At 36.8% G+C, this 19,822-nt stretch overlaps 1 protein-coding gene across 1 annotated transcript in view; it reads left to right on the forward strand.

Annotated features, from left to right (window-relative positions):
- LOC114334002 (probable ATP-dependent RNA helicase kurz) overlaps positions 1-19,287 on the forward strand; it is a 102,204-nt gene extending 82,917 nt beyond the window's left edge. Inside the window, exons 11-13 of the mRNA XM_050656420.1 lie at positions 32-348; positions 11,616-11,915; positions 19,125-19,287. Of these exons, the coding sequence (XP_050512377.1) occupies positions 32-348; positions 11,616-11,915; positions 19,125-19,216 (709 nt within the window). The 3' untranslated portion in view covers positions 19,217-19,287. The remainder of the gene's footprint in view (positions 1-31; positions 349-11,615; positions 11,916-19,124) is intronic.
- The last annotated feature ends 535 nt before the right edge of the window (positions 19,288-19,822 follow it).

The following is a 19,822-nucleotide window of genomic DNA, read 5'->3' on the forward strand; positions in this document are numbered from 1 at the left end:
TTTTAGTTTTCTAATTGTGGTTTCTTTTAAGACAAATACTTCTCTCTGGCATGGGCGACCAAGTGGCTAAGAAAATCTTACCCGAAGAAGTGAACGAAAATTATGTCAAATTCAAATACGCGTACAACGCCAATAATATGGAAGAGCCTGTATTCTTGCATAGAGGATCAGTATTGAAAAAATCTCTACCAGAATTTATTGTGTACCAGGAAATTTACGAGACAAATAAAATGTACATGAGGGGTGTGACAGCTATAGAACCAGAATGGTTAGCCACGTATGTTCCTAATTTGTGTAATTTATCAGAGCCTTTACAAAGCCCGGAACCAAGATATAATTCAACTACAGGTCAGTATCTTAAATTTTAAATTTTTGTATAGGGACAATTAAATATGCCAAAGGTGTTCTATTCTACATTTAGGAGAATGAGAACACAAATTCGAAGAACAGTTATTTATATTGATTTGCAAATTAGTAGAGGTATTCGAACTTCTTATCACCGTCTTAAAAATAACTGTGCGTCGCGTACTGGCAATAAAATGTTTTAAAGTCTTCTACTTCTTACTGTTCTCTATATAAATATAAGCCCGTTCGTCCTTAGGGTTATTACTCCGCTTAAGAGATTCTCTGGCCATTGTTTTCTTGGTCTACCCGTTAATCTCCTTCCATATAGTGATTTTTCGTTCTTTACTCCAATTTTTACTTCTTTATTCTCAGTCACTCGATATATGTGCTGGTTTCATTTAGTTTGTTCTTGATCTACCTAGTTCATTCCGTCTCTTAAGGTTAATCTGCACCCTCCCCCCAAAAAAAAAACACATTCAAAAAATTTGAAAAAAAAATGAGAGAAGGTATATGATCACTAGACGTATTTTGACAAATTTTTGAGCAAACTTCATGTTTTCGTTTTCGAAAAAACTAAAAAAAAAACTACTTTTTTCCAAGTATAAAGCGGGAAAACCAAACATACAATTTTGTTAATTTTCTTACAACATAAAAATATAGTCCTAAAAAATACTTATGAATTTTAATACATAATAATATTATGTATCATAACATATTTTTTTCTATTCTCATACTATAATAATATCTGTGGCAAAAAGTTTATCTAATGCCATCCCCTCTTTGTGAACACACACACATACTATAATATATCAATGGCAGCTAATCTGAAAAGATCAACGTAGTTGGAGGTCACCTCAACTTACGTCAACACTTCAAATCAATCTATTTCTAAGTAAATATTGCATATTTGTTTCGCTGTGTGAATTAAACTTAAGAGCATAAAATCCCTCAATGTTGTGCTGTGCATTTGTGCTCATCAAGAACATCAGGACACAGGTTTCCCAAAGATATTCTGATGAGAAAAAAGTGGATTGTAGCAATAAGAATCGATAAATATGTGCTGAAAATAAATGCACGTATCTGCAATAAAAAATTTGTTGAAACAGATTACGTATTGCCCCTAGATTCGACTGTAAAAAATAGAATACTTCACTATAAAATTCAGATCAAAATTTATTATAAACGCACGGATTAAGATATGCAATTTTATATACATTCACACTGTTGCCACATCTACAATCGCTTTTTATGAAGTGACAATATAAAAAAAATTATATTTGAAATAATAATATAGCAAAATATGAAATTAATTTGAAATAATTCTAAAGTTATCAATATTTGTGACTAAAACATAACCTGACCAAACCTAACCTAGCGTCATCGAAAATAATATAAACAAGTTAATAACTGAAAATTCAAGTGACATATTACCTTTAAAATATGCTTTAAAATGACTCTGATCAAACCTAATCTAATCAAAAATAGTATAAACAAGTTACTCACTGAAAATTAAAGTGACCTATTACCATTTAAATATTCTTTAATGACTAAAACCTGATCAAACCTAACCCTAATTTTTTCTAATTTCACCTTGAATTTAAGGTCGCCTTTCACCTAGACAAACACCCAAATAATTATACTTAATTAAATTAGCACATTCTATATTTCTACGAGTATAAGGAATTATATATTTTTTAAAATAAGGCAACATTGCAGAATCAACTGCGCTCAACCTATGCTTAAACCAAATTTACCCCAAAAGCGCAACTGTCATGACGGCCATATTTTGAAAATATCACATTTTTAAATGAGATAAACACAAAAAATAATGCTGAGCGCACTTATTTGGGAATTTTAAATTGATAAAAAAGTAAAGCAGATTATCATATACACACTAGACTCGTGGGGGGAGTGAGTCAATACCAAATAAATACCCTCAGATCTATACCCTTTGAGCTATAGAAATCAAACATTGAGACGATGATTAATATAATTTATCATTCGATAAGAGCTCGTTTTTTCCAGTAGTTCTCGCAATCCTTCTCCTCAATTCGTTTTTCAACACACAAATAGCCCAAGATCTGTATTTTTCGGCCATAATTTATTATTTGTTAAATCGTAATCAAAAAGACCATATACAAACTTCACGAATTGTCAAAACGTTGACCTCCAACACACTAGCGCCGCCAAGCGGGATCAAATGCGTAAATAGGTGCCATTATGATGTCACTACCTGTATCATAATGAACTTCATTATGATACAGATTTTCATTAAGATACAGATTTTTAACCAATAGAATCGCGATATAGCATTCGCGATAAAGGTGGTACACGCGCAGTGACCAATGGCCAGTCAAATACATACGCTTCGACAGTTCTCAATATGTAAACAAATTGACAAAATACTTAATTTGTTTGTGTTACGAAATTAATAAATTTCAATATATTTTTTGTTGTGAATTATCATAGAAAAAATAGTGTATACAACTTGCATTTAATTATCATTCTGAAGCTCTTACTCTATACGAAACTCGCTGCATACGGCTCGTTTCGTATCCCTCATACTCGCTTCATAATGACCACCATTAAATGCTCGTTGCATAGTATACTATTTTCTACGAGTGTTTAATAATATGCTCATTATTCGCTATTTTTGACTAGATAATAACACCCTTTACTTTACCCGTGAGTAATAGTTCATTACTCACGGGCTGAAGTTATTCATGGGTCATTACTCACGGGTTGAAGTTAGATTCAAGTGGTGCATGGCACTTTTAATATACCTATTAGCAAATAAAATTACTCAAACTTGTTTATTTAATAAAATAATCATTGTAATTTATATCAACAATTAAATTCGAAAAATGTTTAAAGTATTTTTAACTGTAACAATGGATCAGCATATTTATTACATTTAGGGCCGGTTGTTCGAACGCTAATCAACAATGATCATTATCAAATATTTAATTACTGTCACCAACTGTCAATGCCAACTTTGTTTGGATTGCTGAAAACATAATTGATTACAATTATGAAATTACTTAATCAATTATGTTAATAATTGTTGTGTTAATTGATTAACTAATCTCATAATTATAATCAATTATGTTTTCAGCAACCCAATAAAAGTTGACATTGACAGTTTTGGTGACAGTAATTAAATATTTGATAGTGATCATTGTTGATTAGCGTTCGAACAACCGGCCCTTAAATTTCAACATTTGACATTTTAAGATTGACGTTATTAAAAGGTAAATAAGCAATCGGTATTAATTCCGTAAAAGGACTTACGGATATGAAATTTATATCAATGAATTATGTTTTACTTACTGTTGATTGTACAATATATTTTTATTGAGAGCACACGTTCTTTTTCATGTAATTGCCTTAAAATATGTCTTATTTTTAAAAGCCACCGCCACCCGCCATTCCATGACACTATTAATGACAGCCAGCCACATTGTTTGATTTGCTTGTCTAGATAATGTTTAGAAGAAATGCGTTCAATGTGCTTCCCCGTTTAGGATTTTGTCCTCTTCAGGGTTTGTGGTGAATGTATTGTGTTGGCAGTAAAAGCAAACAGTCCGAAAAACACACTGGGGCAAGCGCCGTGTCCTGGTGTTCTTGGATCCTGGGTTATGCCGGACGGTGGTGTCCAGAAGGCTAAGAAGTCAACATAGAAGAAAGTTTGGTGGATTGTTGTTGGTTCCATAGACATTTACGTGTACTGTCCGTGCTTTGCTCTCGACCAGTCTCCCTAGAAACCATTGTACAACGACAGGCGAACCTGCGTCCCTCGTCGGCGGTCAGGAGGTGGCTTTGAGCGCAGCGTGGACAGTGTGCGTTCGAGTGGAGAAAATAGTTGCGGCTATTTTCTTGGGACGAACAGGTATAATTGTGCAATGAAGTTGGGAAACCGCAAAAAACCAACTTCTCCCTGTTCGGGGTAGGGAAGAGGAAATGTTAGAGGTGGGTACGGTAGGCTAACGGGGTAGCCTCAAGGATGTTTTCGTACTCCACCGGGAGTTCGTCAATGCATGTTTGCATTAGAGCGGACGGTACATGAATCTTTTTGCGTTTGGGCTTTCGGTGGAGTACGTGGCCGGAAGATGAACAGGAACATTTGAGAGATTCTTGTGTGTCGGAAGGGGGGCCGTTGATTACTTTGATTGTGAAGTTCCTGTTCAGAGAGTTTATTCTCTCGGTGATTTTGGGGGTGTTCGAGATGTTATGGATTTCGTTTGAGGGATATCGCCAGTGCTCATAGTTACATCTACGCAAGATTCTACGTTCTGTCCTCAACAACCTCTCTTGTTTTTGTCTTGAACAAAGAGAGTAGATACATGATTTGTACTCCATGACGGGTCGAATAAAGGTCTTGTAAGTGTGAATGAGAGTCTTCTTGTGTGTCTTGCCAATTTTTCCCGAGAGAGCGTTGAGAAGTCTGGCCCTGTTCCTTACCCTATCTAAAGTTGCCTTTAGATCTGCGTCCCAGTTGAGAGTCCTGGTAAACAGTACTCCCAAATAGTTCGCAGTCGGGCTAACAACAAGCCTTTCTCCCAACAGTCTCAGTGGATATTGGTGGTCTTCATTGCGTATGATTCTATTTGACACAGAAGGGGCGCGAAACACAATTGTTGTTGTTTTGTTCGCGTTCAGCGTGACTCTCCACTTACAACACCATTCGCCGACGCCGTCCAACAGAGCCTGGGCTCTTCTAAAGAGGAGTCTTGGGTTGTATCGAGAGGTTGTTGAGAGCAGAGTCGTGTCGTCTGCATAGAGAAACAGCCGAGTACCTGGGATATTTTGGTTAGTGATGTCGCTGTTGTAGATGGTGTACAACAGCGGTGCTAGGACTGAACCCTGGGGAACTCCAGCTTGTGGAGTGAAGGGGGTGGACCTTTGATCGCCTATTTTAACTCTGACAGTACGGTTGTGGAGGTAGGAGTGTACAATTTTGGTAAATTGCAATGGTAGCCCGATGTCCAGAAGTTTCCGAACAAGCCCGTCGTGCCAGACCTGGTCGAAAGCCTTCTGCACATCCAGAAATGTGGCTATGGCGAATGAACCATCGTTGATGGTTTGAGTAACTTTGGTAGTGAAATCTATTAATGCATGTTTAGTAGATTTACCTGACTGGAATCCGTATTGGAATTTTGGTATGATATTGTGGTTTTCGAGAAAGTCATTGAGCCTCTCTTTTAGGATTAGCTCAAGAACTTTACCCAGAGTATTGATTAATGAAATTGGTCTATAGGATTCCACGTCGGTTGGGGGTTTGCCTTTTTTCAAAAGCATGATGGTGTTGGCCACCTTCCAAGGAGTAGGAAAGTGGCTGTTTTTGAGACATGCATTGAATATTAATGACAACTGTTTGATTGTTTCATAAGCTCAAGAAGGGTAATTCTAACAGTGTTGCCATAGTTATATAAAATATGTTTTCTTGTGAAAAATAAAATCTTTCGATTTTAAATAATGTTAGTAGTTGATAATTATATTTTTCTACTAATCCAAATAAAAAAGGTCGTAGAAAAAGTATAGTATTCTACTTGCATGTAATGCCTATTACTCACTCTGATGAATTACGACACTCGCCTACGGCTCGTGTCGCAAACTTCATCATCGTGAGTAATAGCCATCAATACATGCTCGTTGAATAATATACTATTTTCTGTTCTCATACATATTATACAATTATTATGTCACTACCTGTATCATAATGAACTTCATTCTGGCTAAATGGGCGCAGTTCCCAAAGGCCATAAAAGAAAAAAAACTTCATTATGATACAGATTTTTCGTGACCCGTCAAAATAGCCCCGTCAAAATAGCCCCGTCAAAAAAGCCCCGTCAAAATAGCCCGAACACAAAATAGCCTCGACAAAATAGCCCGCAAACAAAATAGCCCCGACAAAATAGATCGCACACAAAATAGCCCCGGTCAAAACAGCCCCGGCTAAAATAGCCCCGGCTAAAACAGCCTCTTATAAACAATTACATAATTATTTATACAAGGTGTCCAAAAACTGTTTTTTAATTTAAATTATTTGACAAAAAGGAAGAATGTATTTAATTTATTTAATTTAAAATGCATTTTACTGTTGCCCGAAAACAGAAAAAAATGTTTATATCATAAATTAACATTGATTTTCGCTTAACTTAAATGTTCAAACTTCCAAGAGGCAGGAAAGACAGGACTCGAGTTCTCTGAAAAGACAATTTTTATTTAATGTGGTTAAGATAAACATCTGAATAGAGGATAATTACCATTTCCGAAAAAATGTATTTTTAAGGAATTATTTCATGATGAATTCTGAAGGGAGCTTTTTTTCGGGGCTATTTTGTCGGGCTATTTTGTCGGGGCTATTTTGTCGGCGGGCTATTATGCCGCGACTATTTTGTCTGCAGGCTATTTTGTCGGAGCTATTTTGTGTGCGGGATATTATGTCGGGGCTATTTTGTCGGAGCTTTTTTGACGGGGCTATTTTGACGGGGTACCCAGATTTTTAACCAAACGAATCGCGATATGGCATTCGCGATAAAGGTGGTACACGCGCAGTGACCAATGGCGAGTCAAATACATACGCTTTGACAGTTCTTAATATGTAAACAAACCGTCAAACTGACAAACTACTGAATTTATTTGTGTTACAAAATTAATAAATTTGAATATATTTTTTGTTGTGAATGATCATAGAAAAACTAGTGTATACAACTTGCATTTAATTATCATTATGAAGCTCGTACTCTATACGAAACTCGCCGCATGCGACTCGTTTCATAAACCTCATACTCGCTTCATAATGACCATCATTAAATGCTCGTTGCATAATATACTAATGTTCATAATACGTGGTTATTAAAATTTTGTCTGGTTTCTTACCGGTAGCTTTATTATAGGATGTAACATATTATTTTTTCTACTGTGGCAAAACTGTATATTCAAAAATTTTCAAAAAAGTCATAAGTATTTCTTAGGAATATATCTTCATGTAGTAAGAAAATTAACAAAATTGTATGTTTAGTTTTCCCGCTTTATACGTGGAAAAAAGTAGTTTTTTGCGTTTTTTCGAATACGAAAACATAAAGTTTGCTCAAAATTTGAAAAAATACTTCTAGTGGAGATCATATGTGTTCATCATATTTTATATACCTTCTCAATGTTTTTCAAATTTTTTGAATATGTAGTTTTTTTTGGGGGGGGGGGGGGGTGTGCATATCACTCTTAATTTTTTGAAGCCAAAACTTCGATGGGTATAAATATAATCTTATTCATACTTTTTACCTTACCGTTTTAGAAGAACTTAATTTTTTTGTTTAACTCTCAGCTTTTTAAATATGAAAAACGAGTTATATGTTTTTGTCCACGAGTAATAGCATAAAAGTTATTCTAATTGTTTAAACTTTAAAAATAACAGTAATTTTGCAAAATAATTTTTGGCTATAAAATAGTTATTTTCCTAACTAGTGCGGAAAGACACTTTCCGCGTGAGTTCGGAACAATATTTTTTCGTTCGGTACGTTTGGAAAAAAGCCACAACAATTAGAGTTATATCAATTTTTATTTAGGAGTGAAAATATATTAATACGTTCTTTGACAAGGTTGTCAAAACCAAACTTTCAATAAAATTGGTTACCATGACGACGATTCAAAACCAATGTTATTGTCTACTTATTTGACTTTTGAATATTATGGCAAAATAATTCTTTTTCAACGAATTATCGCGTTAATTTCATTATAATAAAATAGTAAATAATAGTAAATAATATCTAAATATTAGTTTATTGCATGTATACAGTGATGAGCGCGCTAATAACCGCCAAAATAGCGCAAAAGATGGAAAACATAATGCGTTGCGAAACAAAAAGAGATGAAACTAGTGGAGGTGGAAATGATGTTATAAACGTATAAATTACATAAAACGTATACATTACATAGTTTCCTACCTTTAGACGTCTGTGACAGTAGTATTTTATAAAATTCTACTGTCACAGTGACAGTTGTCATACTCCTTTGATACGTCTAAAGGCGGGAAACTAGGTAATGTAATGTTAATTGTATTTGCCGGTTATTAGCGCGCTCATCGCTGTATAATATATTATAAAGCCATATTACAAGGTATTCAACTTTCCAGCACTGTTGTGGGAAAGTGCAACAACCTTCGGAAACAAAATGCGTGCGGGAAAGTTGCTGTTTTAGCACGGCCGTAGAAAATAGTATATTGTGCAACAAGTGCAGAAAGGTACTAATTTCTCACGAGTTTGAAAAGTTGCGGTACGAGCGCAAGCGAGTGCCGCAATTCAAACGAGTGAGAAATTACCTTTCTGCACGTGTTTCACACTATACTTTTTCTACAAGCACAGTTTTTCCTAAAAATAAAAATCACAATTTCCAAACGACGATTAATTATAATAGGTACCTATGTGATAAATTTTAAACAGTATTTAATTAATACCTACTAATCAATTTAAATTCCTTATACCTAAATAAATTGCACAGAAATCAGTTAAAAAATTAATGCACTGCCTTAATTTGTTTAAATTTAAACAATTATTACACATTATTGACATTATATTTATGCAGTCACGGATTTACACAAAACCTACTTCATTCGACGTCTCTTGCACAGGTTGCTAAATCCTTATTGGTTATTTGATAATTATAAAATGTTTAATAAGAATAAAATTGTAAAATAAAACAGTTGTAACATCCATAATTTAGTTTCTATGCTATACAGTCGGAAAAATGAAAGAATACCCATGAACGAACATATAAAACACGCTGTATTTTCCTGTCACCGTGTCACAAAGAAAATTGTCCAGTGCAAGTACATGTAACAATAATTATTACATGTACTTGCGCTGGCCAATTTTTTGTGTGACACGGTGACAGGAAAATACAGCGTGTTTTATATGTTAGTTCATGGGTATTCTTTCATTTTTTCTACTGTAGTTAAATATAATAATTGTCTTATAGGTTATATATTTGTCTAAAGTTTAACCACGGATGTAAACAGAATATAACGTTACTCAGAATGCGGTAGTCCACGGATGTAAACAGAATATAACGTTACTCAGAATGAGGTAGTCAACTGTGCAGAAAAGAACTTTGCGGCACAGAAACGTCACTTTGCGGCACAGAAACGTCACTTTTCTGCACACTAATGTCAAATATCTTATACTGTGAGAAAATATCAAGTTTGCTAACATAAAACCGTGCAGAAAAGTGCACTTTGAATAGTGGTTGTAGAAAAATGATCTTTTTAACCTTTTTTGATACACATTGATAGTTTAACTCTTAAACTTTCATTTGGTATACGTATAATTACTGTATCATTATTAGTTTCTGACTAATGTTATTGCAAAAAAGTCTCCGGGATAAACAACTCGAATAACTTTTAAACTAATAATTATTGATGGATCGATCTGAAATGTTGAGGGTTTATTAGGGACCACAATACCAACTTTGCAGCATGATTGCTTATAAGCATAATGATTTTGTCTTATTTTGCAATATTCGAAGCAACAAATTAATTTTAAAATTTCTAGCAATTTTACCACAAATATTAAGAGCATAGGCTTAAAATTTCGGACCAATGCATTTTTAATGTATTCATTTTTTTTTCGAATCCTGGGAAAACTAATAAATATTTTTGAAAAATTTAAACGCAGAATGAAAGATTAAATTATTACCGAGGGCCGAACGTCCCTTAAAATAAACAAAAAGTTTCTTTTGAATGAGATATTTGAAATTAAAAATCACACGAAATTTTCTCTTTTTTTTCACCCTTGTCATCATCATCATCATCCTCCAGCCCTTTGCGTCCACTGCTGGACATAAGCCTCCCTCATTTTGTCCATTGTGCTCTATTTTGAGCACTTTGCATCCAATTTCTTGACATTTTCTTGAGATCGTCAGTCCAGCGAGTAGGTGGTCTTCCTCTACTTCTTTTGTCTAGTCTCGGCATCCACTCAAGTAATCTCTTCGCCCACCTGCCATCACTGATTCGGGCGACGTGTCCGGCCAAGTTCCATTTCAGGGTGGCAATTCGGGAAATTACATCGGTAACTTCTGTTCTTCGTCTTAAGTCTTCATTTCTAACTCGGTCACGAAGCGATATACTCAACATTGACCTTTCCATTTTCCTCTGGGCTATTTGCAGCATTTTAGAAGTTGAAACCCCTGTAACTTATTAAAATAAACATTGTAGACGTTTTCAGCGCCATTGGCCCTCGGTAATAACGTTATCTTTCATTCTGCGTTTAAATTTTTCAAAAATACTTATTAGTTTTCTCAAGATTTGAAAAAAATAAATACATTTAAAATGCATTGGTCCGAGATTTTGCGAATATCCCCAAGCTTTTTAGTAAGCGAAAATATAGCATTTTTTAAACGCATGGGTTTTCTTTATATAGTAGGCCTATAATAATTTTAAAAATTTAAAAACTTGGATTTTGATTGGACTAAAATATTTCAGATTGACTATTTCACTAGACTGATTTTAACTGATAAAACGTCATAGCAACGCATCGTTTCCTACTGACAAAACTCCTTAGCGACGTGATTTCTCAGCGACAAAATTATGACAGATCCCTCACGAAAGTGTCTGGTAATAACAAATAAATAAAGATTATATTTCGTTGATATGGTGCATTAATTGTCTCGTGAAATAGTCTTGTCGAATATCATTCGAGAGAAAATTATTTACCGGCAAAATTTTCTCCTGGTTTCATTCAAGTTCGTTGCCTTTTGGTAATTTTCGCTTATGAAATTTTGACAAAATCACTCGACTGACGTCTCGTGATTTAAGTCAAAATTTAATTCGAGAAAATTACCAGGCAACAAACTTTCATACCAGTCGAAAATATTGCCGGCAAAATTTTCTCTCTTGTGATATTATATACGAATACACAGTTCCGAACAGGGTCTTTTTTTTGTTTATTTTCCTGGTGAATAATACCTGGATATTGCAGTATTGCCACATTACATGCTCACTCTCTTTTTAATGTACAAAACAATCTTAATTGACTTGAATGCGCATGACCACATTATTATCATCTTCAGAGCAGTTAATGACATTTGAGGTTAAGTTGCGAAAAGAGTTTTCCCCAGTTATGTTATAAAATATGTTATAAAACACGGAGATCGCTCTCGTCACGTCTTTAATTTGACGCAAATTATATAATTTACTGTAGCTTCAACTGATACAGCAAATTATATTATGTAATTTACCGTAGCTCCAACCAATACCGCAATATTCTTTGTTTTAGGGAAAGTATACTGTACAGTTAATGGCACTTTCGGACCACAAGGTTGGCAGTTACCCAACATAGAAATCGTTTATCCCGAAAATATCGACTGTTTCAAGTGGTTCGCCAAGTTCTTGCTTGAGGGTGTAGTGTTTATCAAATTACATAAGTACTCTAAAATATTGTTAAGCCAACCAAATATTATGGTTAAAAATTGGTCCAAGCTACAGCCCAGAACCGAAGCTATTTTGAAATGTTTATTAAGTAAAGGATGCTCTTGCAGGGAGAGTGTGATAGCTGTGTGGAGGACAACGCCTAGTTGTAAGTATCATTTAGTGTTTTTCTTTTTTGGTCACAAATATAAGCTTTACCATTATATAATTTCAGACAGACTATGATTCACACTTCAGTCTCTAGAGGAGTTGAAATTCTAACTTGCATTTTTTCGTTAAGTATTTTAATAATTTCTGTGGTGTGATAACAAAAACTTTGTTATAAATGATGGAATTACAGATCCATCAGTGGCGGCTCTGTTTTACAATAGGGGAGGCTATACCTAACTGTAATCCAGACAAATTTTCACTAGCAAAAAAATCCGCCAAAAGAATCTAATTTAAGGCCCCATTTTTTGACCATTTTTTATTTACATTTTATAATATTGTGGCAGATTGACAGTTAGCCTACGACCACATATGTGTTGACCGGCTGGGGAAAGAAGAGGAGACGGATTGACGGACGTCTGTCAGAAGATTTTAGAAACTTAGAATACAACTGTCATAATTTTTCTTACTTATTTTATTAGGTAGTTTGTTGTAAATAAACCAATAAAATAGTTTAAAGTGTGCCCCGACTACTTTGCATCCCGCAAACCGGCCACATTGGTGACCCCGAGAAAAAGACTGTAAGTACAAGGATTTAAAGACGACATTATGACAGATAACGACCAAACAATGCCAAACGATAATGCTACACCATACGAAGGCAATGATCACCCAATAATTGCACGGGTAGGCATAAAAGCTCCAGAGTTTTGGCGCAATGAACCAGAACTATGGTTTCTTCGGCTGGAGGCGCAGTTCCGACAAGCCAAAATAACATCTGACAACTGCAAATTCGATCATACTGTTGCTAGTTTAAACAGTGACATACTAATAGAAGTGGCGGATATTGTAAAGAATCCAACTGCTGGCAATGCCTATACACAACTGAAAGCTCGCCTTCTCGAAAGGTATGGCATTAGCTCAGATGACAGGATCCACAGATTAATGGAGCTCACTCTGGGTGACTTAAAACCCACTCAACTACTCCACAGAATGCAAGCTCTGGCCACGGATAGCATTAGTACACAAGTTCTAAAAAATTTTTGGTTGGACCGCCTACCACCTTCGGTTCGAAGTGTTATATCTGTTCTTGATGGAGATCTAGAAGAGCTTGCTAAGAAAGCCGATAAGTACCTCCGATGTTCCAATTTTCCAGTCATGGCTGTTACCGAAAGCCCTATCTTAGACAAAGCAGTGGCTGCATTGAATGACCAAGTGAGCGCTTTATCCAACAGATTAGCTGTAGCTGAAGAACGGCAACAGATTCAAATGGTCAAGAGTGCCAAGTCATCATCTGACGAGCAGTGTTACTACCATCGAAGATTTGGTGCACAAGCAAAGAAATGTAGACCACCCTGCAGTTTTACAAAAAACGACGAAAGGGCGCAGTAATGGCGGCAACTGCAGCCCCTCACATACCACGCCGCCTCTTCATTACCGATAGTGTTCTCCAACTTCAGTTCCTTATTGATACAGGGGCAGACCTGAGTGTGCTTCCACGTAAAATCTGCACTGCGACTCGGCCCAGCACTGTATGCCTATATTCTGCCACCGGATCGTGCATCCAAACGTATGGGCAGAGACAACTTTCATTAAACCTTGGTCTAGACCAACCTGTAACATGGACTTTTGTAGTCGCAGATGTCACCACACCCATACTAGGAGCCGATTTTCTTACACATTATGGCATTAGTGTTGACATGAGAAACAAACGACTAGTAAGCTCAAATATGTCAAGCAGTATTACCTGTGTGTCTCGTCGTGTTAAAGTACCAGAAGTAGGCCTATCCACTGCCCATCCTTACGATCGTCCGGCAGCCACTATACCAGAGGATACTGAAAGGGTCCAGCACTATATTGAGACTCGAGGTACACCAGTATTTTCTAAACCACGAAGACTTCCACCAGATCGTTTTCAAGCTGCACGAGCAGAATTCAATGAGCTGATGCAGGCAGGCATTATCCGACCATCAAAGTCATCTTGGGCTAGTCCGCTTCACTTGGTTAAGAAGTCCAATGGACGATGGCGAGCCTGTGGAGATTTTCGCCGTCTAAATGCCATGACCAAACCAGATCGCTACCCAATACCGCACATCCAGGATTTTGCTAACCAGCTACATGGAAAGAGAATTTTCTCTTGTATTGATTTGGTACGTGCTTTTTACCAAATTCCAGCCCACCCGAAGGATGTACAAAAGACGGCTGTAATAACCCCCTTTGGACTTTACGAGTTTCTCCGAATGCCATTCGGTTTGCGAAATGCTGCCCAGACGTTCCAGAGGTACCTCGATCACCTTTTTCGAGAATGCCCATATGTGTATGTATACATCGACGATATTTTGGTTGCCTCGGAGACTGATACCGAGCATGAGAAACACCTGGCATCAGTACTTCGGATTCTGGAAGCAAATGGACTTCAAATCAATAAGGATAAATCAAAATTCCGTGAAAGTGAAGTAAACTTCCTGGGTGCCACGGTCTCCCCAACTGGCGTTCGTCCATTGCCGGCTAAAGTAGGCGCAATTCGCAACTTTCCACAACCTACGACCTATCGACAGCTACGAAGGTTTATGGGTATGCTCAATTTCTACAGACGTTGGTTACCAAATGCTGCGAATGAACTAATGCCATTAACCGACTTACTGTCTCAGCAAAAGAAAAAGAAGCAAGAACTGACATTAACACCAGCAGCTGCAGCAGCTTTCTCCAAAGTCAAAGAACTCTTGGCCGCGTCGACTGAATTGGTTTTCCCAGCACCGAATGCCCAATTGAACATGTCAGTTGATGCCTCAGATGTTGCCATCGGCGGTGTTTTGCAACAGCTTATAGGTGAACATCTACAACCCATCGCTTTCTTCTCTAGAAAGCTTTCTAAGACGGAGCGAAACTATAGCACTTATGACCGAGAGCTGCTGGCCATATTCAGTGGCATACATCACTTCCGCCATTTTCTTGAGGGCATGCCGTTTACCATTTATACTGACCACAAGCCTTTAACGTTTGCCTTCCAACAGCGACATGAGCGGCAGTCCCCACGACAGATACGCCAACTAGAATTTATTGGACAATTCTCGACCGACATTCGACATATTCAGGGTGCAGCCAATATCGTTGCCGATTGTCTCTCACGACCCGAAGTAGACGCTGTCACAACACCCATTACGATTGACTATAACCGGCTATCCGAAGCTCAGACTACAGATGAGACTCTCCAACAAACTCTGAACGATCCTGCTAGCTCCTTACAACTTCAGCGAATAGTTCTACCAGATAGCCAACGACCTATTTATTGTTCAGTCCAAGATGGTCGTATACGAGTTTATGTGCCAGCTGTGTTCCAGAGAGACGTTTTCCTGAAGTTCCACACGCAGTCCCACCCAGGACATGCTGCTACATTACGAATGATTGCCGAACGCTTTGTGTGGCATAACATGAATCGCCAAGTCAAGCAGTGGTCACGAGAGTGCATCCAATGTCAACGTGCCAAAATTGGACGTCACACTGTTACACCTGTGACACCTATAGGAATGCCAGACGATCGATTCGCACACATACATGTCGACATTGTGGGCCCACTTCCAACAAATCAGAACTTTCGATACCTGCTCACAATCATCGATCGTTTCACAAGATGGCCCGAGGCCATACCTATCTCGGAAATTACAGCCGAAGTTGTTGCGCAGAAGCTCCTTGAGGGATGGATATCTCGGTTTGGTGTGCCAGCAACCATAACAACGGATCGAGGTAGGCAATTTGAGAGCCACTTATTTCGCCAGCTCAATAGATTGCTAGGTGTACAACATATTAAAACCACTGCCTACCACCCACAGTCAAATGGATGTATTGAACGTTTCCACCGAACCCTTAAGGCTGCTCTCATCGCCGCGGACACAGTATCGTGGGTTGACGCCCTCCCTCTGGTCATGCTAAGCCTTCGAAACACTTTCAAACAGGACATTGCGTGTACAGCCTCCGAGTTAGTGTATGGTAAACCAATATGTCTCCCTGGACAGCTGCTTGTCCCTAGTGCTGCTACACCCGACGAGCATAGTTTTGTCCAACGACTACGTCAGACCATGGGAGCATTGCGGCCTATACCGACGAGCAACCACTCAGTCCGCACTGCCTTTGTCCATCCGGATCTGCAGACTACGAGTCATGTGTTTGTGCGGACTGATAAAGTAAAGCCTCCGCTTACACCTCACTATACCGGCCCGTTCAGAGTGTTGGAACGAAGTGACAAGTTTCTAACTGTAGATGTCAAAAATGTTCCTCAGAGAATTTCCATGGACCGACTCAAGCCAGCATATATTCCAGCGGCCCAACAGGTGCAGGAAGAACATGTATATGCCAACCGTCTGATGAGTAACACGGTCAACATTGCCGTTCGAAACCAGTAGGTTCTTCACTGGAGGGGAGCCCTGTGGCAGATTGACAGTTAGCCTACGACCACATATGTGTTGACCGGCTGGGGAAAGAAGAGGAGACGGATTGACGGACGTCTGTCAGAAGATTTTAGAAACTTAGAATACAACTGTCATAATTTTTCTTACTTATTTTATTAGGTAGTTTGTTGTAAATAAACCAATAAAATAGTTTAAAGTGTGCCCCGACTACTTTGCATCCCGCAAACCGGCCACAATATCATCATAATTCACAATTTCATAATATCATATCATTTTAAAAATAGTTAGTCTAATTGTAAAAGTGTATTACCAAAGTTTGTGTCGTTTATTTCCATTTGTTAACAATTCTATCTCTGTAAGTAGATATGCATATCAAAATAAATACAGATTTGAAGTTTTGCCATACAGGTTGAAGGATCACATTTTTTTAAGATACTCAACTGAATTTTTTTAATTCTAAAAGCGGTCTACTGCGAATCGAAAAACACGGTAAGTTACCGATATTTTGCTTTGCATTACAGATATCGGAAAAAGTTATTTTAACAAGTTGTTCCAAATATTATTCTAATCCCACATACCAAATTTCATTACAAAATTCGCACTTTTAGTTTTTTCATTATTTGTAGTCAGGATCCTAAAATCGCAGAGAAGGCTGCTGGCCGATTAGCCGCCCTTGCCCAATCTCCGGGCAGCGTGTGCGTTAAGCGATAATGCAGCTCTAAGGAGACCGGGTCTGCTTAAACCATCCTTAAACGCTGCTGGGCTGCGCGGAGCATTAGCAAGTGAGATTTTTCGGCCAGCAGCCTTTTGTGATGCAATTTTGTGATGAAATTTGGTATGTGGGGTTAGAATATTATTTGGAATAACTTGTCCAAATAACTTTTTCCGATATCTCTAACGCGAAGCAAAATAGCAAAGTAAACAAAACAGTGTAGCATGTGTAAAAAATTTATGGGGAGGCTAAGCCTCCCTTGCCTCCTCTGACCAGCCGCCACTGAGATCCATATACTGTAAGATATAACAAGTACATTTAGTAGTATAATTTTCACTAAACTATAAAAAAGACGTTTTTAACGATGTGACTCTTTCGTTCCATCTAGACCAGGCTGTATCGTCGCCCCCGTTAGGTAAATTATTCAGATTCGATTTTTTGCACAAGCTTACTCAAAGAGAGGTCCTTATAACAAATCCACAGTGTGTCGGGAGGTGCCGCGGTCGGAACCTTATTTAAACAAATAAAAAAGAATGTGTGTACTTTGTACGCACGTAAGAAGTTATACTTCTATTATATGATTTCAACGAAATCATTATACTTTAAACAGTTTCTCTACTACTTTCCAAAAATTTTTATTAAAACAATACCAAAAATTAAAAAAATAAAAGAATAAAACACACACAAGCACATTGAAATATGCCACAAATGATTTCTGAACAATAATTGTTGCCAAAAATTTTAATTAAATACGTATTTTCTGAAAAAAATTATATAATAATATACTTACAATCATAAAATCTATAAAAAAAAATAAAAAAATGATATAACTTGCATTGGGCTTGAACCTACTTCCCGTGTATCCCGCCGTACGAGAGTCGAAGCGATTTCAAACTGCACCAACTTCGCGTATACGTCATGTGGGAATATACACAAACTGAACAACTTTTTGACATTTTGTTTATATGAATCTTTATAAGTTTGATTTTTGTCGAATTAAAATACAACAATATATAGAGTAAGAAAACGATACATTAGATGAAAATTTGTAGAAAGTTTGTTCGTAATCAGATTATGTAAATTAAAGCATTGCCTACTAGGGGTATAGCATAGCAAGTACTAGGTAAGTACATTATTTTTTTTTACATTTTCCAAATAGGTATGAAGATAATTTTTTATTGGAGTACAACTGAAACATTTAGAATTACGTACCTGTGGCTTTTCAAAACTATTTAAAAAGTCACTATAATTATAAATTTGATTTTATTTCTGTCCGCACAACAATAAAAACTAATATATTATACAACATTTTTGTTTACCGATAACCTCCATATTGAACAATTATTGACAGATCATTTCAACACCCAATCAGAGCCCGTATAAAGACTAATACCAAACTGTCAGTGTGCGCATGCGCGCAGATCAATATAAATTCACCCTCAATGTCAATCGCGCCTAAAGAAGTATAACATCAAAAAAAATCAATGTTTTCACTTCGTACATTTTTTTTAGATTCAGTGGGTCATTATGCGCAAAAAAGGTCCCTTGTGATTTTTCTTTAAAATTGATTGTTGTCGAGTTATACGCGATTTTTAATTTGAATAAAGCGAAAATGGCTTTTTTCAGTACTTAATAACTCTGTTAAAAAGGTCCCCCCCCCCTACATGGTCCTGAAGAAATTTGTGTCATTAATTTATTACTTAAGTGTTATTTTTAATTAATAACAATGAGCGCTAACAGCGTATTGAAGCGGCCGTCAATGTGAGTGCGAGTAAGATGGACCATTGGAACCTTTTTTGCTCATAATGACCCAAAGACTAAAAAAAATTTGTACGAAGTGAAAAAATTGATTTTTTTAATTTGTGTAAAAAAAAATTATTAACAATTTTCCGACCGTGGCACCTCCCGGCGCCCTGTGGATTTGTTATAGGGACCTCTTTTTGAGTAAGTTTGTGCAAATACATAACGTTCTTTACCTGTGTTGAAGAAACACACATAAACTTCATAGAATTTCACCTCCCATAAATTTCAACTCTGTATATGCCTTGAATCTATTGAATTTGCGATTCTTATTAAGTTTATTTAATTTTAGATTTATTATCAGAATATATGAAATGGCTACCAGAATCAGCACATGCGGAGGTCCAGCTACTGTGGCCACCGATCGATAACGAAAAATCATAAGTTTTTATAGACACCGATACATGTATAAAGATTTTTTATATAATTTATTTTCAATAAAATTTTTAAAACTTGGTATTGATTAATTAAAACCAATTTGAGTTATATCTTGCCGTAAGAAATAAAAATAACCAGTCAGCTGCTCGTTGGTATAAACTTCACCCATGGGTCTTTCGTCGTGGAAGAGCTCCTGTATATAGTTTTCCCATTTATGAATTTTCTCCTTTTTACGCAGCTAGTGCTGGTTATCCTGATTAACTATATGGTAGTTGGTCTTCGTCTTCTGTATATTCCAGCAGTCTCTTTAAGCTTTTTCTGTAAATTATGGTCATCGTGCTGTCGTTATAAAAGTTTCAAGATTGATACATTGTTGCTTCAGCCATTCATTTTTTGCTGTTCTTATCTTTGTTTTTATATGCCATTTAATGTTTTTGTACATATTGCTGCCATCTTGGTCATTCTTGTGTCGTCGTCGTTCATCCATTAGTAATAGTATTTCTTCTGTCATCCATGTTTGCTTCTTGTTATTTGGTTTGTACCCTAAGTTGTTTTTCATGATGTTACAGCACTTGTAATCGCATTCCATGTTGGTGTTGTATCTTCGGTAAT

Source organism: Diabrotica virgifera, chromosome 7 (genome assembly GCF_917563875.1).
Source record: "Diabrotica virgifera virgifera chromosome 7, PGI_DIABVI_V3a".
NCBI lineage: Eukaryota > Metazoa > Arthropoda > Insecta > Coleoptera > Chrysomelidae > Diabrotica > Diabrotica virgifera.